Source organism: Sciurus carolinensis, chromosome 11, assembly GCF_902686445.1.
Source record: "Sciurus carolinensis chromosome 11, mSciCar1.2, whole genome shotgun sequence".
Lineage (NCBI taxonomy): Eukaryota > Metazoa > Chordata > Mammalia > Rodentia > Sciuridae > Sciurus > Sciurus carolinensis.
Window position 1 is genome coordinate 108280084 of NC_062223.1, and position 23209 is coordinate 108303292.

General features: G+C 35.1%; 1 protein-coding gene across 1 annotated transcript in view; it reads left to right on the top strand.

Moving 5' to 3' along the window:
- The window catches only part of Atm (ATM serine/threonine kinase), a 152519-nt gene that overhangs the window by 8306 nt on the left and 121004 nt on the right, over positions 1–23209 (top strand). Inside the window, 4 exon segments of the mRNA XM_047515806.1 lie at positions 18403–18539; positions 18541–18569; positions 20055–20293; positions 22430–22593. Of these exon segments, the coding sequence (XP_047371762.1) occupies positions 18403–18539; positions 18541–18569; positions 20055–20293; positions 22430–22593 (569 nt within the window).

Sequence of the window (23209 nt, forward strand, 5' to 3'; positions counted from 1 at the left end):
TCAAAGTATTAGAATGAAATATACAGGATCCAGTGACTTAGGATGGGTGTAAGGGAAGATTCTAGTGTTGTTGGTTTATTGATCAGAGGTACTCAAAGATCATGGGAAAAGGAAATTATGGTCAGAAACTGATATATTTCAGTTTATTGATTTTAAAGGTGGAATAATTTTGAGGGAATTTAATGGGTGAAAGTGGGATTTGCCATTATCAAGGTGATTTTAAGCCAGATATTAAAATCTACTAATCTACTAGCTGTAAAATTTAGAAATTCAAGACTTTTTCATTAAAACATATTCAGGCTAATTTTTGTTAACTAAATTAAAAGACATTTACCTATATTCTTTATTGTTAATTTTATGATTTCAAAATGAGATGTGTATGAACTACAAAGCCATGAATTACTCAGTGCCCTCACTTCTGCATTATGGTCTACTGTTTGCAAATGAATCAAGACCTTCTCAATAGTTCGAGCAATCTCTTGGGAGTTATTTGGGGCTGTTGCTGTGAACACAAGACAATGTATATTCCAAATGGGAGCCTCAAGTAAGCCAACCATTTCTAGGATTCTCAGCCAGATATCTCACTAGAGTGGTCTAGTGATATTTTGTATATTTGGGTGCTTTAGATTATTGCTTGTAACTGGTTGTCACTGAAACAGGGCAGACCTTCCCTCAGTCTCTTTGGTATGATTCGTCCATCTTATTTGTTGTCTGAAATCTGCTTTTTATTCTTAAAAAAAAACTACCGTAATTTCTTAGCAGTCTTCTTTTCAAGTAATTTTTCTAGTTTGTTCCCTTTTCCCAGACTTGCTTCTCGATTGAGGATTCTGTTCAAAAAGTGAAGTTGGCTCAAAATGTGTTTGGTAGAAGTAGCAATTTAAGCCATGGTTATGATGACATTTTTTAGGGAGAGAATTTAGAATGAGATGAGATGAGAACATGCCCTAAGACTGAGCCATCATTTTCATATAAATTTTGGAATTAGCTTATTGATTTCTACAAAATATCGTGCTGAAACTTTGATAGAAATTTTGTTTATTGAACAATTTAGAATGGGTAGCCATCTTAACAATGTGGGGTCACTTAGTCCATGCATATGCTATGTGTATATTTCCATTTATTCTTTTGATATTTTTCATTAGTGTCTTATTATTGTCACCATACAGATTTTATGTGTTTTGCTAGATTTGTATACTACAGTAGTTTGTAGATTGCACAGTTTTTTTTTTCTTTTTTTCTATTATTGTATACAAATGGGATACATGTTGTTTCTCTATTTGTACATGGAGTCAAGGCATACCATTTGTGTAATCATACATTTACATAGGGTAATGTTGTTTGATTCATTATTTTTTTTTGATTGCACAGTTTTGAAAGTTCCATTTTCCAAATTGTTCAGTGCTATTATACTGTAGTACAGTTGATTTTCATATCTTAACCTTGTATCATAGGACTTTGTTAAAATCACGTGTTACATATAGGGCCTTTTTTGTAATTCTTTGTGATTTTTCTGCATAGATTATCTTTTTTTTTTCCCTATTGTCAGCATTTATTTATTTATTTATTTTTTATTATAAACAAATGGGATACATGTTGTTTCTCTGTACATGCAGTCAAGGCATACCATTTGTGTAATCATAAATTTACATAGGGTAATGTTGTTTGATTCATTCTGTTTTTTTTTTCCTTCCCCCCCACCCCTCCCACCCCTCTTTTTGCATAGATTATCTTGATAGCTATAGGTAGTAATTTTTTTTCTTTCTTTCTGAACCACATGGCTTTTATTTTTTTCTAATTATCCTGGCTCTCTGGGGTAAAATAAGCATAAGAAAATGATTTATCATTTTAACCTTTTTGAACATACAGTTCAGTAGCATTAAGCACATTCATATTGCTGTGTAACCAGGGCTGGGGATTTAGCTCAGTGGTAGAGCGCTTACCCAGCATATGTGAGGTCCTGTGTTTGAGCCCCAGCACCCAAAAAAAAAAAAAAAAAATTCCTAACATTGTGTAACTATCCCTTCTGTCTCTAGAACTTTTTTCTCTATTCATTTGCTGTGGTTAGAGTTCATCCCCAGGGGTTCATGTTTTGGAGACTTGGTTCTTAATGTGGTTGTGTAGAGCTAGAATAAATTCTAGCGTTAGATCATGGGAGGCGTGCTCTTGGGAGGGATTTAATATAGTTCCTGGGATCTTCATTTAGCTCTTGAAAACACAAGGGATTGTTAAAACCTGAGCCTGACCCCTGAATCTGGCCTCCAGTCTGACTGTATGTTAACTCTCCCCCGACCCAATTCCCTCTCACATGCACTCCCACCATTGTGGTGCCATTTTCCTTGAGACCATCATCAGAGCCCAACCTCCAGAACTGTGAGCTAAATAAACCTCTTTTTATAAAGTTACTTGGCCTCAGGTGTTTCATTATAGTAATAGGAAATGAACTCATAACATTTTCTATTCCCACTGGCTCCTGTCAGCTACTATTCAACTTTCTGTCTCAGAATTTGCAGTTCTAGATTTTTCATTGTTATGGACTAGGTGTTTGTGTCCCCACAAAATTTGTGTTAAAATCTAATTCCCTAATGTGAAGGTATTTGGAATTGCGGCATTTGCAAAGTTATAAGGTTATAATAGTTCAGCTCTCATGAATGGAATTAGTGCCCTTAAAAGAGACCAGAGAGCTAGCTTTCTCTCTTTCTGCCATATGAGAATATAGGTAGAAGTCAGCAGTTTGCAGCCCAAAAGAGGGTTACCAGAAATGGACCATACCGGTACCCGGGTTTCACACTTTCATTCCCCAGAAATGTGAGAAATAAATTTCTGTTATTTATAAGACAATATTTGGTAGGTAGTTAATAGCAACCTAAACAAAGGCAGTCGAAAGCAGTATTTGTGCTGTGCAGTTGGCTTATGACACTTACCAATATGTCATTGAGGCTGTGTGTTGTAACATGTCAGAATTTCCTTCATTTTTAAGACTGAATGATATTTTGAACAAAATGTCACATTTTGTTTATTCATTTATCCATCGATGGACTTTTGGGTTTCTACTTTTTGATTATTGTGAATAATGCTGCTGTGTACAAATATCTCTTGTGTTTCCTGCTTCATTTCTTTCAGATATATATTCAGAAGTGAAATTGCTGATACGGTAATTCTGTATTTAAATTTTAAGGAACCAGTATATGTTTTCCTCAGAAGCTGCACCATTTTACATAAAAAAGGATTCAAATTTCTTCATATTTTCACCACTTATTTTCTCTGTTCTTTGATAGATGTATGTAAAGTGGTGTTTCATTTGCATTTCCATAATGACTAGTGATGTTGAACTTTTCATGTTTATTGTTTATTCATTTTTTTGTAAAGAAATATTGAAGTTCTTTGTCCATTTTTAAGATTTTTTGAGTAATATTTAGGTTCACTGCAAAGTTGAGAATTTACAGAGCTCCCATGTATTCACCCCACACACACACCCCAGTTCTTAGTCTGTTCCATTATCAACATTTTCCATCTGTAGTCCATTTTTTAGTCAGGTTTGTTTTTGTTACAGAAGTTTTTAAAAATGCATTATAGATATTAATTTCTTATCAGATATATGGTTTGCAAATATTTTCTCTTGTTCCAGGGGTTACTTTTTCACTATGTTGATAGTGTCCTTTGATGCACAACAGCTTTGAATTAGATGAAGCCCAATTAATCTGTTTTTTTTTTTGTGGTTATATCAGAGAAATCATTGCCAAATCTAAACTCTAGTATTTTGAAACTCTTCCCCCCTTTTTTTCCAAATTTTTAAAAATATTTGTAGTTATAGATGGACACAATACCTTTGTTTATTTTAATGTGATGCAAAGGATCGAACCCAGTGGCTCACACGGGCTAGGAGGGGCTCTACCACTGAGCCACAACCTCAGCCCAAAGTTTTTTTTTTTTAATTAATAATTTTACCACCATCATGATTTTGAATAACAGTGATAAGAGCAGACAACTTTGCCTTGTTCCTGATCTTAGAACCATTCAGTGTTAGACCAGTAAGCAGGCTATTAGCCATCAGTACAAATTGAGGACAGTTCTTTCTATTCTTAGTTACTGAGAGTGTTTTGTTTTTTTTTTTTAAATCATGAATGGATGTTCAGTTTTTAAAAACCTTTTTCTATAATTATTGATATGATTATGTGAGGGTTTTTTCTTTATTAGTCTGGTGACTTACCATGGTGAATTTTTCAAATATTTAGCAAACCTTCAGTTCCCAGCATGTACCCTGTTGGGGTAGCAATTTCAGCATGAGTCCCCTCTTTTCCCACTCGTCCTCCCTCCCCTTTCCTATTCTTCATCTACTCTACTAGACTTCCTTTTACTCATCTGTTAATTTATATTTGATTGGTTCTTTATGTTATCCTATCCTTCCCTCTCCTTTTCTTTATTATACTGTAGCTTCTGCATGTGAGAGAAAATATTTGACCTTTTAGTTTCTGAGTTTGGCTTGTTTCACTTGGTATGATATTCCTTATTTCCATCTATTTATCAGCAAATGCTATAATTTCATTCTTTGTTATGGCTGAGTAGAACTCCATTGTACAGATACACCACAGTTTCTTGATCCATTTATCTCTGATGGGCATCTGGGTTGATTCCATAATTTAGATACTGTGAATTGTGTTGCTATCAATATTGAGATGGATGTATCACTTTGGTATGCCAATGTTAGATCTTGTGGGGAAATACCAAGGAGTGGGATAGCTGGGTCGTATGGTGTGGTTCCATCCCTAGTTTTCTGAGGAACCTCCATATTTCTTTCCAAATTGGTTGTTCTTAGTCTGCAGTCCTACCAGCAATATACAACCTCACCAGCACTTACTGTTTATATGCTTGATCATTGGAGTGAGGTGAAGTATTAGTTTTGATTTGCATTTCCCTGATTGCTAGAGATGTTGAGTATTTTTTTATACATTTGTTGACCATTTGTTTCTTCTTTTCAGAAGTTTCTGTTTAGTTCTTTTGCCCATTTATTGATTTGACTATTTGGGCGTTTTTTTTTGTTTTTTTTTTTTTTTTTTTTTTGGTATTTTTTTAAGCTTTGAGTTCTTTATATATCCTGAATATTATTCCTTATTGGAAGGGTAGCTGGCCAAGATTCCCATTCTGTAGGCTTTCTCTTCACGCTCTTGATCGTTTTCTCTGTTGTACAGAAGCTTTGTAGTTTGATGGTATCCCACTTATTGATTTTTGGTTTTATTTCTTGCAGTTTAAGAGTCTTAAGGAAATTGGTGCCAGCATTTACATGATGGAATGTTGACTCTGTTTTCTTCTAGCAGTTGTAAGGTTTCTGATCTAATTCCTAAGTCATTGATCCATTTTGATTTGAGTTTTTGTGTAGGGTGAGATACAGGGGTCTAGTTTCATTTTTCTGCACATAGCTATCCAGTTTTCCTAGCACCATTTTTGTCACATATCAGACAGCTATAGGTATGTGGATTTGTCTCTGTGTTTTCTGTTCCATTAGTCTTCATGTCTATTTTGTACCAATAGTATGCTGTTTTTGTTACTACAGCTCTGTAGTATAATATCAGATGAGGTGTTTTGATGCCTCCTGATTCACTTTTTTGCTTAGTATTGTTTTGACTATCCTAGGTCACTTAGTCTTCCAAATGAATTCAAGGATTGTTTTTCTTAATTCTTTGAAGAATGTTATTAATTTATATACATATATGTGTATATATATATTTGTCATATATTTTGCATTTCAATATTTTATTTACTCAAATGTTGTCATTGATATTTTGATGGAAATTGTATTGAATCTATATATTGCTTTTGGTAGCATGGCCATTTTGACAATGTTGATGCTGCCTTTCTGAGAACATGGGGATGTATTTCCATCTTCTAAGATCTTCTTCAATTTCTTTACCTTCTTCACTGTTCTATAATTTTCATTGTGGAGCTCTTTTACCTCCTTGGTTAGATTAATTCCCAAGTATTTATTTATGTATTTTTTGAGGTTATGTGAAGGGGATGGTTTTCCTAATTTCTTCCTCAGGCGAATCACTGTTGGAGTATAGGTGAATCACTGTTGGAGTATAGGTAAGCTATTGATTTATGGGTGTTGATCTTGCATCCTGCTACTTTGCCAAATTCATTTAAAAGCTCTAAAAGTCTTCTGGTGTAGTGTTTTTGGGTTTTCTAGATACAGAATCATATCATTGGCTAACAGAGATAGTTTAACTTCTTTTCCTATTTGCATGCCTTTGATTTCCTTTTCTTGCCTCATTGCTCTGGGTGATGTTTCGAGGACTATATTGAATAGGAGTGGTGAGAGTGGATAGTCTTATCTTGTTCCTGATTTTTTTTTTTTTTTTTTTTTTTTGGTTCCTGATTTTTGAGAAAATGCTTTTAGTTTTTCCCCATTTAGTATGATGTTGGATTTGGGTTTGTCATAAACGGCCTTTACAATATTGAGGTAAGTTCATTTGATCCCTCCCTAGCTTCTCTAGTGTATTTTACATGAATGAGGGTTGGATTTTATTAAAGACATTTTCTGTATCTTTTCAGATGATCATGTGATTTTTGTCCTTAATTTGTTTGGTGGAAAATTACATGATTATGTTGAACCAACCTTGTATCCCTGGAATGCAACCACTTGATCCTGACGTATTATTTTTTTTTATGTTTCTTTAATGCATTTGCTAATACTTTATTAAGGATATTTGCATTTGTGTTCATCAGGAATATTGGTCTGTAGATTCCTTGATATGTCTTTGTCAGGTTTTGGAATCAGGTTTATGCTGGTTTCATAAAATGTATTTGGGAGTGTTCCCTCTCTTTCAGTTTCATGGAGTAATTTGAGAAAGACTGGCATTAGTTTTTTTGTAAAGGTCTGGTAGAACTCAGCTGAGAATCCATCAGATATTGGACTTTTCCTTTTTGGAAGGCTTTTAATTGCTATTTCAGTTTCATTACTCAATATTGGTCTGTTTAGGTTTTCTGTACCTTCCTGATTGAATCTGTGCAGGTCATATGTATTTAGAAATTCATCAGTGTCTTCCAGATTTTCAAGTTAATAAAATAGGAGTATAAATGTCCCAAATAAGTTCTGATGATCTGCTGGATTTCAGAAGGGTCTGTGGTGATATCTCCTTTTCATCTCTAATCGTATTGATTTGTGACTTCTCAATCTTGCTTTTGGTTAGTTTGACTAAGGGTCTGTCTTTTTTTTTTTCTTTAATCTTTTCACAAGAACCAACTTTTCATTGCATTGATCCTGTGTATCATTTTGTGAATATTATGATATAAATGTTCTTTTTTTATATATATAAATGTTCTTTATACCTTTAGTTTGTATATCCACGTTCTCTTTTTTTTTCTCTTTTTTTTATTGTAAACAAATGGGATACATGTTATTTCTCTGTTTGTACATGGCGTAAAGGCATACCATTTGTGTAATCATAAATTTACATAGGGTAATGTTGTTTGATTCATTCTGTTATTTTTCCCCTTCTCCCTACCCCTCCCATCCCTCTTTTCCCTCTATACAGTCCTTCCTTCCTCCATTCTTGCCCCCTCCCTAACCCTAACTCTAACCCTAACACTAACCCCTCCCACCCCCCATTATGTGTCATTATTCACTTATTAGCGATACCATTCGTCCTTTGGTTTTTTGAGATTGGCTTACCTCACTTAGCATGATATTCTCCAATTTCATCCATTTGCCTGCAAATGCCATAATTTTATCATTCTTTATGGCTCAGTAATATTCCATTGTATATATATACCACAGTTTCTTTATCCATTCATCAATTGAAGGACATCTAGGTTGGTTCCATAATCTGGCTATTGTGAACTGAGCAGCTATGAACATTGATGTGGCTGTATCTCTGTAGTATGCTGATTTTAAGTCCTTTGGGTATAGGCCAAGGAGTGGGTCAAATGGTGGTTCCATTCCAAGTTTTCTAAGGAGTCTCCACACTGCTTTCCAGAGTGGCTGCACTAATTTGCAGCCCCACCAGCAATGTATGAGTGTACCTTTCTCCCCACATCCTCGCCAACACCTATTGTTGCTTGTATTCTTGGTAATCGTCATTCTAATTGGGGTGAGATGGAATCTTAGGGTGGTTTTGATTTGCATTTCTCTTATTACTAGAGATGTTGAACATTTTTCCATATGTTTGTTGATTGCTTGTAGATCTTCTGTGAAGTGTCTATTCATTTCCTTAGCCCATTTGTCGATTGGATTGTTCGCATTCTTGGTGTAGAGTTTTTTGAGTTTTTTATAGATTCTGGAGATTAGTGCTGTATCTGAAGTATGATTGGCAAAGATTTTCTCCCTCTCTGTAGGCTCTTTCTTCGCATTGCTGATAGTTTCCTTTGCTGAGAGAAAGCTTTTTAGTTTGAATCTATCCCAGTTATTGATTCTTGTTTTTATTTCTTGTGCTATGAGAGTCCTGTTGAGGAAGTTTGGTCCTAAGCCGACATGTTGAAGCTCTGGACCTACTTTTTCTTCTATAAGATGCAAGGTCTCTAGTCTGATTGCGAGGTCCTTAATCCATTTTGAGTTTAGTTTCACGCATGGTGAGAGATATGGGTTTAGTTTCATTCTGTTGCACATGGATTTCCAATTTTCCCATCACCATTTGTTGAAGAGGCTGTCTTTTCTCCATTGCATATTTTTGGCCCCTTTGTCTAGTATGAGAAAATTGTATTTATTTGGGTTTGTGTCCGTGTCTTCTTTTCTGTACCATTGATCCACCTTTCTATTTTGGTACCAATACCATGCCGTTTTGTTACTATTGCTTTGTAATAGAGTTGAAGATCTGGTATTGCGATACCCCCTGCTTCACTTTCTGCCAAGGATTGCTTTAGCTATTCTGGGTTTTTTATTCTTCCAGATGAATTTCATAATTGCTTGCTCTATTTCTGTAAGGTACATCATTGGGATTTTAATTGGAATTGCATTGAATCTGTATAGCACTTTTGGTAGTATGGCCATTTTGACAATATTAATTCTTCCTATCCAAGAACATGGGAGATCTTTCCATCTTCTAAGGTGTTCTTTAATTTCTTTCTTTAGTGTTCTGTAGTTCTCATTGTAGAGGTCTTTCACCTCTTTTGTGAGATTGATTCCCAAGTATTTTATTTTTTTCGATGCTATTGTGAATGGGGTAGTTTTCCTAATTTCTCTTTCTGAAGATTCACCACTTATGTATAAAAATGCATTAGATTTATGTGCATTGATCTTGTAACCTGCTACTTTACTGAATTCACTTATGAGTTCTAAAAGTTTTTTGGTGGAATTTCCTGGTTCCTCTAAGTATATAATCATATCATCAGCAAATAGGGATAGTTTGAGTTCTTCTTTTCCTATTCGTATCCCTTTAATTTCTTTGGTCTGTCTAATTGTTCTGGCTAGAGTTTCAAGGACGATATTGAATAGAAGTGTTGTCCACGTTCTTTTCTATCCCAGTAATATCCCAGGTTTGGTTTTTTAATGTTGTCCCAGAGTTCTTATATATTCTGGTCATGTTGTATAATTTTTTTCCCTTCATGGCCTTCTGTTTACTCAAGATCATATAGCCTGTCTTCAAGGCCTGAAATTCTACCTTTAAGGGCTGAGGTTCTATTCTCAATGCATTCTTATTTGTTAATGATGTCTTTTCAAGTGAGTTTTTAATTTGATTGATTGTGTCTTTCTTTTCTAGGAGTTCTTGTTTTCTATACTTTCTTTCTTTCTTTTTTTCTTACTTACTTTACTTACTTACCTACTTACTTACCTACTTACCTACCTACCTACCTACCTACTTACCTACCTACCTACCTACCTACCAGGAAGTGAACCCAGGGGCACTCAATCACTGACCCACATCCTCAGCCTTTTTTATATTTTATGTTGAGACAGGGTCTCGCTGAATTACTTAGGACTTTACTAAGTTGCTGAGGCTGGCTTTGAACTTGTGATTCTCTTGCCTCAGCCTTGTGAGCCACTGGTCTCCTCACTATTTTTTTTTTTTTTATTAAAATGTTCTTTCACCTCCTGTAATTGCTCTTTTAATTTCTTTAGATCTTATAATTTATTGAACATTTTACCTTATTTTTTTGTTTATTTTATTTTTATGTGGTGCTGACAATCAAACCCAGTGCTAGGCAAGTGCTCTACCACTGAGCCACAACGCCAGCCCCTCATTGAACATATTAATCAGTTTTTTATACTCTTTCTCTGGGCTCTTTCATCTACCTCACTATCTGTGGGATCCTTTATTGGGGGATTGTGGGTTGGGGGGGGCAGTTGTTGCCTTTTTGGTCTTGTGTTCAGAGATCTTGAACTTGCACAAGTGAGGTGGATTCCTCCCCCACCCTTTTTGTGTGTATGTCCTTTATTGTGTAATTATCTAATTTGTTCTGGGACTTCTCTCTGTTTTTGATGTACGAGTAGATGCCTGAGTTTCCTCTTTTTTTGTTTCTCCTTGGGTCCTTGTTGTTCGTTTGGGGCTTTTGTCTCCCTACTTCTTTGAGTTGGAGTAATGTCAGGAAATGTTTTGTTCAGCAGCAGTCTCTAACCTGTGAACTTTTAGTGTCCCTGTATGTTCAAAGCACCTCACAGAAGGGGAAGAAATAAACAGTAGTAACAACCCTTGCATACAGTATACAACATTAAAGTAAATACTCAGTTCCTAATGTCTTCAACATTAATTTAGACTCTTATGCAGGAATGGTTGGTTCAGCAGTTGTCAATAGTAAAAATAATAACCATGAACTAGATTTGACTTTAAAGCAGACAGCAGGTGTCAGCTATATCATGCACAGCAGCAGTGATTGTATTAGCATTAATGGTGGTGGCAGGATTTATATAAACCAATTAATTCTCAAAAATAGTTTATTAGGGGAAAGAAAATATTTTAGAAAGTTAGAAGACAGTTTACAATTTCAAAAAGTGAATGAAGAGAACTTTGAAGAGATGTAGCAGGTGATGTTTTTACAGAAGGAAGGGAAAAATAGAAGAGCAAAGTATTGGCAGAGAGGATGAGACAATAGAATTTGGCTGTTAGCAGGAGAAGATAAGAGAAGGAGAGATGAGAAAAATAAATGAAAATAAAACCAAACTAAAATGTGCAATCCAAAAAACTTTGACCCTCAAAAGACAATGTTAGGAAAAAATAATCACATTAAAAATGCTAAAATTAGAGAAAAATAAGTGTATGATGCATGTCCTAGAACCAATATGCATAGCCAGAATTCATGCATGTGGGTTCCTACACATGGAAAGAAAAAGCATTTTTAAACCCTAAATCTTAAGAATGAAGGAACCATCTCCCCCTGAGGTAGTCAAAATAGTTGGCCAGGGGGCTGGGGATATAGCTCAGTTGGTTGAGTGCTTGCCTCGCAAGCACAAGGCCCTGGGTTTAAATCCCCAGTACCACAAAAAAAAAAAAAGAAAAAGTTGGCCAGATTAGGTGGTCACTGTCCATGTCCAAAGTTCTTTCTTTTCAGTTCTTCCTGAATTATGTACTGATAAAGCAAAGGGTGAGGTTGTTAACACCTTCCTGTTTTTGTTTTGTTTTGCTCTGTGAGCTACCAGTTGGATAATCCCAAGATGAAGGCCATTTGATGTAAGACTCAGCTTCCCTTCTCACCAGTATGATGTGGGATGGGTTAACATGAACTGTCAGTTGGCATTTTGTCCATTTGGACCAGTTTGGTGCACTCCCAGGGTACAGCTTCTGCAGAGTTCCAAGGGCCATTGCAGAGGATGGGGCTTATATCTAATCAGGTCTCTGTTGAGTAGGGGCCTGCATTGGAGAGATTAGATCAGCCTACCCTTAGGGCTAGACAGTTGTCCATCTCTTCTGCAGGTCAGGTTCTCAGTAGCCTCCCAAGAAATCCAATCTGGAAGGGGTTGCAGGGAGAATCCTCCACTCACCACTGCTCACAAGCACGGTCTTCCCAGGCTTCCTTGAGTGTATTCACCCTCTCCTGCTCAGACTCCTGACTTGTTTCAACTAGTCACATGATCTGCCAAATACAAAGAAGTGAGTCAGGGTCCCCTTTGCCCTTCTAGTCGAATCCCCCTGGGTATGGTATCCTCCACACCTGTTTTACTCACGTTCCATCAGACCCAGCCTAGGCCACGTGGTGTGTGCCTGTCAGGATATTGTGACTGTTTGTTCTGATCTCCTGCGTCTGGGAGTCACTGTGCCAGCATGCTTGCCCCAAGGTGGCTCCCACCTTAGCTCTCCTAGGCCAGCAGAGATACAGAGTTGCTTTTCAAGCACCAGCACACAGTACCACCACAGGATCACTGAAGATTACGCAAGTTTTTTCTGTACCAAAATTGTTCCCCCAGCTGTTCCGTGTCTGTGTCAGTCTTTTCTGGGAGCCCCTGTGGGGCAGCCCGATCAGCTCCAATGTACTCTCTCTTCATTTATTGTACTCAAATTTCCAAGACCCTATGCTGCTTTTAGTTTCTAATATTGAATTTTAGTGAAATCCCTCTTACACCCACCTCTCTGAGAAGCTGTACACCTGCTGCTTTAGTCTTGAGCCACTGTGTGGCTTGAAATGCAGCTTTCTTCTAATCCACCATCTTCCATTTCCCCCTCATGAGTTGTTCTTATAGTACATCTTTAACATATTACTGGATTGAATTTGGAGTTGTTGGAAGGTTTTTTAACTATGAATTCAGTTTTCTTAATAGGTAAAGGATTATTTAGGTTCTTTTTCAGTGACTTTGGTAATTTGTTTCTTTCATGGAATTCATGCATTTAATCTTAAGTTGTTGAATGTTCACATTATTCTCTTTGTTATCCTTTCAGTGTGTGTAGACTCTGTAATTATTGCCTCTTTATTGATTTACAACCTTATTAGTTTATTCCTTCTCTTTGTCTTGAGTTTATTCTTTTTAAAGTTTTTTTAAATAGAAACTTATATTGTTGATATATGAGATCTTCCTAATATGTGATTTGTGTAATTTTTTTCTAAATATGCAATAATCGCATTTCACAAATTTTGACATTTTCATGTTTATTCAACACAAATTCTAGTTTTTCTTGAGCATTCTTATTTGACCCATAGATATTTGGAAGTGTGTTTAATATTCAATCATTTGGGGTGATTTTCTTTTGTTTTATGCTTTCTATTCTAATTACATTAGGGTCAGAGAATAATTTTTTGTGGACTAAATTATTTAAAATTGCAAAGGTATTTCTGTGACCTGCAGTAAGGTCTATGTTGATAAATGTTCCATGTATATTTGAAAGCAGTGTGTAACTATGCTTGTTGATTGAATTATTTTATAAGGAGCAGTTAGAGCCAATTGAGTATAGTCAGTCAGTCCTGTAACAGAATGACTTGATAGCTTGGATATCTAGTGAGGATAAAGAGTATAACCTATTCAGTGCTTTCAGAAGGCTTGGTTGCAAGGGGAAGGAGAAAGAAGGGTTCTGTTAAAGATGAGAGTAACTCAGATACGTATAAATATAATAAAAAGTATTTGGTAGTGCAGTTTAGTACACGGGAACATTGGTTATTTTTGTTTCCTGAGTTAAAAGGGTACTAAAACAAGGATTCAGCTTTTGGTTCAAGATAGCTTTTCTAATAAAGTAACATGAAAGAAAGGTTGGAAACATTCAGTAGCTTTCTGGTACAATTAGTATAAAATATGGGTTTCACTTCCAGGCTTTAAAAGCTTTGCATAATTTTGCTTCTCTCTACCTTGCTGACTTAACTAAAGCCTACTCCCATCCTTCTAATTTCTTTGCTCCACCTACACAGGTAATAACCTGGTGGTTTCCATACTTTTTTAAAAAAGAGACTTTATTTTTTAGAGCAGTTTTAGTTTCACAATAAAACCGAGTAGAAAGTACTGGAATTTCCCATATACCCTGTGATTCCACACATGCACAACCTGTCCTGCTATAAATATCCCTCACCAAAGTGGTAGGTTTATTAAAAATCAGTGAATTGACTCTGACATATGATTATCACCCGAAGTTCATAGTTTTCGTTAGTTTCCTCGTAATGTTGTATATTCTAAATTTTGACAACTGTGTAACATTTGTTCACCATTATAATGTCTTACAGAATAGTTTTATTGCCTTAAAATCAACTTGTGCTTTCCCTGTTTTTTCCTCCCCAATCTCTAGGAATCACTGATCTTTTACTATCTCCAGGGTTTTGTCTTGAATCATGTATTCAGGATGAAGCCTTTTCCAATTGGCTTGTTTCACTTTCTAATATGCATTTAAGTTTCATTCATATCTTTTGTTTGATACTTGTTTCTTTTTAGTGAAAAACAATATTCCTAGTCTGGATACACTACAGTTTATTCACCTACTGATGGATATCTTAGTTGTCTCTGAGATTTGGCAAGTACAACTGAATCTACGGTAAACATCCATAGGAAGGTTTTTGTGTGGACTTTATTTCTTTGGGAAAACATAAAGAATTGTGATTGCTGGATTATATAAATGACTATGGATAATTTTGTAAGAAACCACCATGTTCCAAGGTAGCCATTGTCAATTTCTGTATTAAATATCAGTAAAACTTAATTTTTATTTGTAATTTTAATTTTTAAAAAGTTCTTGCACAAAACTCAATTCAAAATGGATCAAGGACCTAGGAATTAGACCAGAGACCCTGCAACAAATAGAAGAAAAATTAGACCCAAATCTTCATCCTTTTGACTTAGGACCAGACTTCCGTAACAAGACTCCTGAATTGCAAGAAATGAAAGCAAGGATCAGTAAATGGGATAGATTCAAACTAAAAAGGTTTTTCTCAGCAAAGGAAACAATCAGTAATGTGAAAAGAGCCTACAGGGTGGGAGAAAATCTTTTCCAAATGCACTTCAGACAGAGCACTAATCTCCAAAATTTATAAAGATCTTTAAAAACTTTACACCCAAAATACAAAGAACCCATTCAATAAATGGGCTAAGGAACTGGGAAGACACTTCACAGAAGAAGATACACAGGTGATTAATAAATACAATGAAAAAGTGTTCAACATCTCTATTATTAGAGAAATGCAAATCAAACCCACCCTAAGATTTCATCTCACTCTAATTAGAATGCTATTATCAAGAACACAAGCAATATTAGGTGTTGGCGTGGATATGGGGGAAAAGGCACACTCATACATCGCTGGTGAAATTGCAAATTGGTGCAGCCACTTTGGAAAGCAGTATTGAGATTCTTCAATAAACTTGGAATGGACCCACCTTGTGACCCAATTATCCCACTCCTCAATTTATACCCAAAGGACTTATTTAAAATCATATACTACAGTGATGCAACCACATCAATGTTTGTAGCTGCTCAATTCACAATAGCTAGATTGTGGGACCAATCGAGATGCCCTTCAGTAGATGAATGGATAAATAAACTGTGGTATATATATTTGATGGAATATTACTCAGCCATGAAGAATAAAATTATGGCAGTTGCAGATAGATGGATGGAATTGGAGAATATCATGCTAAGTGAAATAAGCCAATCCCCAAAAACCAAAGGCGAGTGTTTTCTCTGATAAGTGGATGATGATACATAATGGGGGTGTGGGGGTAAGAGAAGAAGGGAGAAACTTTAGATTGTATAGAGGGACATGAGAGCGGGGAGGGTGGGTGTAGGAAAGATAGTGGAATGAAACAGACATCATTACCGTATGTATGTGTATGATTACACGAATGGCGTGAATCTACATCGTGTACAACCATAGAAATAAAAAGTTGTACCTCATTTGTGTACAATAAATCAAAATACAATCTGTAAAAATAAAATAAAAATGAATAAAAATATAAAAATGGCAAGAAAAAATGGAAAAAAAAGTTCTAATATCATTTTCCTCACTGTTAAGCATCATCTAACACACTGCTGTTGAGAGTGTGCAAGCTCCATCTTGACTTAAATTATTTGTTCTTTTCTTTTCAGAAACTGTCCCCTACCTGGTTTCTTTGTATTCTGCAGATCTCAACCTGTCACTGCCATTTTCTGATTTGTTTCTAAATCGGTTCCTTTCCTTCTATTGTATTCCATATTATTCTGTTTATTGTACTTTTGTGAAATGACACACATTTTTATATAATTCATAGTTTGAAGAGAAATCTCAGAATCAACATATACTTAGAACTGAATAAAGTGAAAAATTTAATAATATTTTGGAATGCAGCTGAAAGTGTGCCGAGAGGATAATTTGTAGCAATGTCTACTACATTAGGAAAGAAGAAAGGTCTCAATGTATAATCAGTAATCTTAAGATTCCATCTAAAAAAACTAGGAAAGAACAACAAAAAAACCCTGAAACTTCAGAGTAGCAGAAGAGCAGAAGTCAATGAAATTGAAACAGAAAAATAGAGAAAAATCAGTGAAACGAAAATTTTATTCATTAAAAACATCAATAAAATCTGTGGTCTTTAGCAAGAGTGAAAGGTTAAGAGATAAGCATCAAGAATAAAATGGAATATAATTATAGATCCTATAAAATTTAAATAATAAGAGAATACTGTGAGCAACTCCAACATATTTAAATGGACCTATTCTTCAGAGCCACACATTGTGGAAACAAGTAATATGAAATAGACAATCTGAATAGGCCTGTAATTATCAAAGACATTGAATCCATAATTTAAAAATCTTTCATAAGACAAATGAACAACAAGACACATATGTCTGTTCCATAGCATTTCAGCATTGTACTGGAGGTTACAGCCGGGCAGTTAGGCAAGAAAAAGAATAGAAGTTATTTTCTCAATTCCAGAATCTCCTTTTTCATACATATCAAGTTGTCTTACTTTTTAGAACTTTTGAACTTATTTTGTTAACTAAATTCATGGAGAAAGTGAATTCTTAAGGCATGTACTATAGCCTTTTTGAAACGGGTCTCTTCTCTTCTGAGACTTACTGAATGTCTTATGCCAGCCTTCTTCCCTACTGCTAAGAGCGTTTGTAGGATTCTATGAGAATTTGGATCATATCCCCCCAACTAGTATAAATCCCTGAAGTCTGGGATTCAGAAATAATTAGTTGCCATGTTGGCTTTTCCTATTTCACCTCTGTCCCTAATAAGTAAAAGGAGGAAAATGGTAAAGGTGCCCCTCCTGTTTTCCCACTCCAAATTTGTGCATATAAACTTGGTCATTTTTATCATTGCCTATATTTACTATAGTGAGAACTCCTTGGGAAGCCTTGAGAAGAGTTCTTTAAACTAATGTCTTATAGAATGATGGAAATCACTTAAATAATTGTTTTCCTTTCTGTGCAATGTTTGACATGTTTATATTATCATTACCCTTGTGTTTAATATCTTATTTTAAATCATTTATTCTCTGTCAGAATCATGGCATATATAGTTGAAAAGGAAGATTCACTTAGTTGTTATTCTAACCTCCTTCACTGAGGACTCTTACTAGGAAGAAAGGCCTGCATTAGTAACTTCGCTTTTTTTTTTTGTTTTGGGAGATAACTCTTAATGCGTTTTGCCTTTCTGCATGTCTCACAAGCAGAGACTGTGACTGCTGTTTTTTCAAGGGTGTTTTTATAGTGAACAGCCTTGGAAGATAGAGATATTGACTTTATCCAGAAAGGACAGATTTTCTTGCAACCCATTCATTTATAAAAAGGCCAGGATTTCTCTCAGCCTACTGTTTTCACTTTTGTCAAATGTCCCCCTACATAGCTTTTGGGACTGGGGATCTGAAACAGAAAGCAAGAGACATTTCTAAGAGGAATAAACTCCTTTTTCTTTGATCAAGGATGCCTTGTCCCCAGATATCCTTCTCCCCCCAGAAAGAATCTCTTGTCATCCATTGGCATCCATGAAAGTGCCATGCTGTGTATTAGGTTATGAACAATAAAATTTGAAACCTTCATAGTTCATGACCTATTTACATATATTACTAATCAAACAGCATTAATATAAAACTAGAACTGTGGAGTATGGACTTTGTCAAGTTGCTTATTAGACCTAGATCAAGGACCTTGGGTTTAGAGAAGTTAAGTAACTTACCTGAAGTCTGACTCTTAAACTAATGCTTTCACACTAAATATTGATGGAATACTTTTAGACTGTTAAATATAAATTAGAACAATTTTTAATCATTTTACTTATGTTAGATTTTGGAATATCTCGATTGAATTATGACATTGAACACATTTGCTTTGATTTTTTTTTTTTTTAATAATAGGTTTCCAGGTGTGGTGGTACACCTGTAATCCCAGTGATTCAGGAAGCTGAGGTAGGAGGATCTCCAGTTTAAGTCTAACCTCAACAACTTAGTGAGACCCTGTCAATAAAAATAAAAAGAACTGGAGATGTGTAGCACAGTGGTAAAGGACCCCTAGGTTCAGTCCTCAGTATTGAAAAATAAAAATAATAATGATAATGATAATAATGTGGGGTTTTTTTGTTTGTTTCTTTTAGAATTATTCTCTGTGTACTTCAGACTGTACCTCAAACCTTCCCAAGACATTAATAGAGTTTTAGTGGCTAGAATAATTCATGCAGTTACCAAAGGATGCTGTTCACAAACTGATGGATTAAGTTCTAAATTTTTGGATTTTTTTTTCCAAGGCTATTCAATATGCAAGGTAATGTCGTTTCTTTTTGTTTGGAGTTTTTAGATTTGTGTGTGTGTGTGTGTGTGTGTGTGTGTGTGTGTTGAAAATTCATTTGGTCTCATTTTAAATTCGGTAAGTAAAACTGACCTTTTTAGAAAATGATTATTTTAATTCTACAAATTTTTGGAGTATAATGTGATCATTTACTATATGCATGCAGTGTATAATGATCAAATCAGGGTACTTAACATTTTCATCTCCTTATACTTTAAATTTTTTTGACACGTAATTTGTACATATTCTTGGGATACAGAATTTCAATACATGTAAGAAACTTGACCCATTTCTTATCCTTACAAAAATAGAGTGGATCAGAGACCTTAATATAAGACCTAAACCTATGAAACTTAAAACAAGAAAACATAAGGGAAACATTGGTACACATCTCCAATCCTTAGTTAAGACTGCACAAAAATCAGTCAACAGAATGAAGAGACAACCTATAGAAAGGGAAAACTTTTTTTGCAAATTTTTCATTTGACAAAGGATTAATATACAGAATACAAAAAGTACTTAAAATAACAAAAATACAAAAACAAATGGGCAAAGGATTAGAATCGAATACTTCTCAAAAGAAGAAATTCAGGGACCAACAAATTAATGAGATGATGCTCAACTTCATCAGCTATTGGGGAAATGCAAGTCAAAATCACTCTAAGATATCATATCACCTCTGTTAGAAGAGCTATTTTTTAAACATGCAAAAATATTTAAAAATGGTGATAAGAATTTGGAGAAAACTCTCATGTTGGTGGTAATGTAAAATACTACCTTTTAAATAAAGCATTGACCTGTTGTAACAGAATCAGTAGGTTCCTAAAGACTCAGGTCCAACACTCACTGAATTCAACTCAATATGTAGAACACTAAATTGTATTAAGTGGGAAATCTGTCCTGTTAGAATAATGAATCCAGGAAAGTTAAACATACTACAAGTAATTTTTCTTTTCCATTTTGAGGATAGAAGTAGTATATTGAGATTAAAGTAAAAATATATTTTGGAAGTTTTAATACACATTTGTGTGGCATTATCCAGTTTATAATGTGAACAGTTTTATAAATGGTAGGTATTACAATCACTTGGTATATTTTAGACCGTTTCAGCAGAGCTAACAGAAGTGATCACTTAGCACTGAAAAGAAGCAGTTTTTATTATTGTAGAGTGTAATGCTGGTTTATTTTATTTTATTTTATTTTTAAATGGGGTCTTGTCAAGTTGGTCTTGAACTCATGGGCTTAACTGATACTTCCACCTCAACTTCGCCAGGGGCTGAGACTACAGATACATGGCACTGTGCCTGACTTTCTCATTGGTTTTGAATCAAACTATTGTTTGGAAATTAGGTTTTTGGGTTTTTTTTTTGTTTTTTTAGCTTGTAGCTTCATAACTATCCTTAGTATATGTAGTTTGTTCCCCCATTTTATAAAGTTAAGTTTGTTTGTTTTCTGTCACAGACAAGAAAAGAGTTCTGCAGGTCTTAGTCATATCTTAGCAGCGCTTATTTTCTTCCTGAAATCTTTGGCTGTCGACTTTCGAATTCAAGTGTGTGAATTAGGAGATGAAATTCTTCCTACTCTACTTTATGTTTGGACTCAACATAGACTTAATGATTCCTTAAAAGAAGTAATTATTGAATTATTTCAACTGCAAATTTATATCCATCATCCAAAAGGAGCCAAAACCCAGGAAAAAGGTATAAAGACAATTTTTACTGTTTTGAATTTGTTACTTCATTAAAACATAGAGGCTTAAGTATGATGTCAGTATTCTTTAGGACAATTTGATCTTCCTCTAGATTTCTCTACTTGATAATGTGATTAGTTTTTAGAATTTTTAATACATTTTTAGAATTTGAACAGTAGTAACAACTTATATCATGCCTTTCCATTTGTTCAATACAGTGTTAGGGTATTATGAGAAATACAAATAAGTGCAAGACTTTGCTTATTCTGTCTTAGGAGCTGATTGTGCAATTGCAGCTAGATACTAAGAGGTAACAGAATTTAGAGAAAGCAGGATCTTGCTTATTTATATATTGCTTTTTTTAAAAATTTTTATTTATTTTTGTTTATTTATATGTGGTGCTGAGGATCGAACCCAGTGCCTCACACATGCTAGGAAAGTAGCTCCGTTGGTAGAGTGCTTGCCTTGCAAGCACAAGACCCTGGTTTCAATCCCTAGCACCGCAAAAAAAAAAAAATGTTAAGCCCTATACTGCTTTTTTGTGGTACTGGGGATTGAACCCAGGGATGCTACATCCCGTGCCCATCTTTCCATCTTTCTTTTTTATTTTGAGATAGGGTCTGAGTGTCCCAGTCTGGCCTTGATCTTGAGATCTTCCTGGCTCAGCCTCCTGAATTGCTGGAATTGCAGGTGTGCATCACCACACCCAACTCACTTATTGCTTTTATTAGAAGATAAACAGTGAAAGCAGCCAATCAGATTATTCATTTTTCAAGGAAGTTATGTACATATTGCTTTCACAGGAATGCGAGTTAGTAATATATTACTTCTCCTCCCTGGTTTCTTTTCCATTTATCTTTTACCAAGAGAGAATTGCTTAAATGGTGCAATTCTCTTCAGTAGATCAGAATTTCATCTGGTGGAACTGGAGCTGAGCGAGCGCCCGTATGCTCCACCTATGATTGCCTTTGGGCTTATACTAGCCTTTGGATCAGTTCATCATGACTACTATATGACTTTATTAAGATGGCATGTCACATTGAGTGTTAACAGCCCAAAAAGAGGAAAACTATCGTAGCCACTTTTTGTTAAACTAGCTATGTACGTTTCATGGCTTTTTTAGTGTGTATATTTAGATATACATTTAGAATATGAAACCACCAGAAGTAAAAGAATGGTGGTTTATTATAGTTTTACCTCTTTTACCTAGCTGTTACCAGTAGGATGATTAGGCATATTAGGAAATGATTTTATATGTTTAGGGTTTTAGTTAACTGCATTTTTAGGGTGATTTGAAAATTGGTAGGATAATGAGGCTGCTAGAAAAGCTAACATAGTTTCAGACTGCATTCATAAATTTTATGGTTCTTTGTGGGAATTAATAGCCCTTTCGTTCCCCATATTGCTCAGAGCACAGTTGGAATACTGTATTTACTTGACCCTGTTGACTACAAAGTCAGCATTGTAAGAGGGACATAGTTGACTGGAGTGTTTCTTGCAAAACATGACTGGGATGTTGAAAATAACTGCCACAAATGGATAACATGTCATTTATATGTTAGTTGAAGGAACTGGTAATGTTTTAGAAAACAAGAAACACATAAGATCTTAAAGGAATCAGACAGAGACATGAGCCAAAGCCAAACACCAGAGCAGTTCCGTTTTATTTTAAAAATGTACACACTTATATAGGGCCGGGAAGAGGCTGATTGGTCGGGGCATGAAGCGGGGTGAGAGTTGATTGGGTGAGCCTTGTTGCTAGGGGTCTGGGCGGGGTGTCAAGCACCGATTGTGCAAGTTTGAGCCCCCAGGAGAAGGTCGGTCAAGAGCCAATTGGGAAAAATAAGAACAGTGACCTTATAAGATCCTCATGAAAAAGAAACATATTAATTGTCTTTGGCTTAGGGGGAGAATAAATTTTAAAAGGTGAATCAGAATCTGGAAGAAAATAAATACCTTTGACTGTAGAGTGGATGCAGTTAGGAAGTAGAACATGTCAAGGATATTGTCAGAGGTGGTGTTAGTACTGAATAGATGATTGAGCTAGTTGTCTTCTAATGCTTGATAAACCTTAACAGCTGAATAATTTTGTTGGGGGGTGCAGTGCAAATAGAGTGTATAAATTATGTTTAATATTTTATTATAGGTGCTTATGAATCACCAAAATGGCAGAGTATTTTATACAACTTATATGAACTTCTAGTGAATGAGATAAGTCATATAGGAAGTAGAGGAAAATACTCTGCAGGATCTCGTAATATTGCTGTCAAGGAAAATTTGATTGAATTAATGGCAGATGTTTGTCATCAGGTACAGTAGATCTTGTCACATTTTGAAATTTCCTGTTCATTTTCCTTTTGATGGGTTTTTTAACCCCTCTGCTATCATAAAAAGCCTATAATTGTTATTCCTTTCAAAATGTGTATATATGTATATATGATGTATATATAATATATGTGTATATACAATATACATGTATGTAAATGTATATATAATATATAAATATACATAAAGGTATATATACATTTTTGGAATTACCCTTTTTAAAATTTTTTTAAATTATCAATGGTTCTTTTATTTATTTATTTATTTAAATGTGGTGCTGAGGATTGAACCCAGGGCCTTACACATGCCAGGCAAATGCTCTACCACTGAGCCACAACTCCAGTCTACCCTTCTTACTTAAAAGATAACTCTTTTGCACATATGGGCTTAATAAAACTAAACTAATAATGGACTTTTCCTTCTTTTTTTTGGTACTGGGGATTGAACTCAGGGGCACTCAACCACTGAGGAACATCCCCAACCCTATTTTATAATTTTATATTTTATTTAGAGACAGGGTCTTACTGAGTTGCTTAGTGCCTCACTTTTGTTGAGGCTGGCTTTGAACTCATCATCCTCCTGCCTCAGCCTCCTGAGCTGC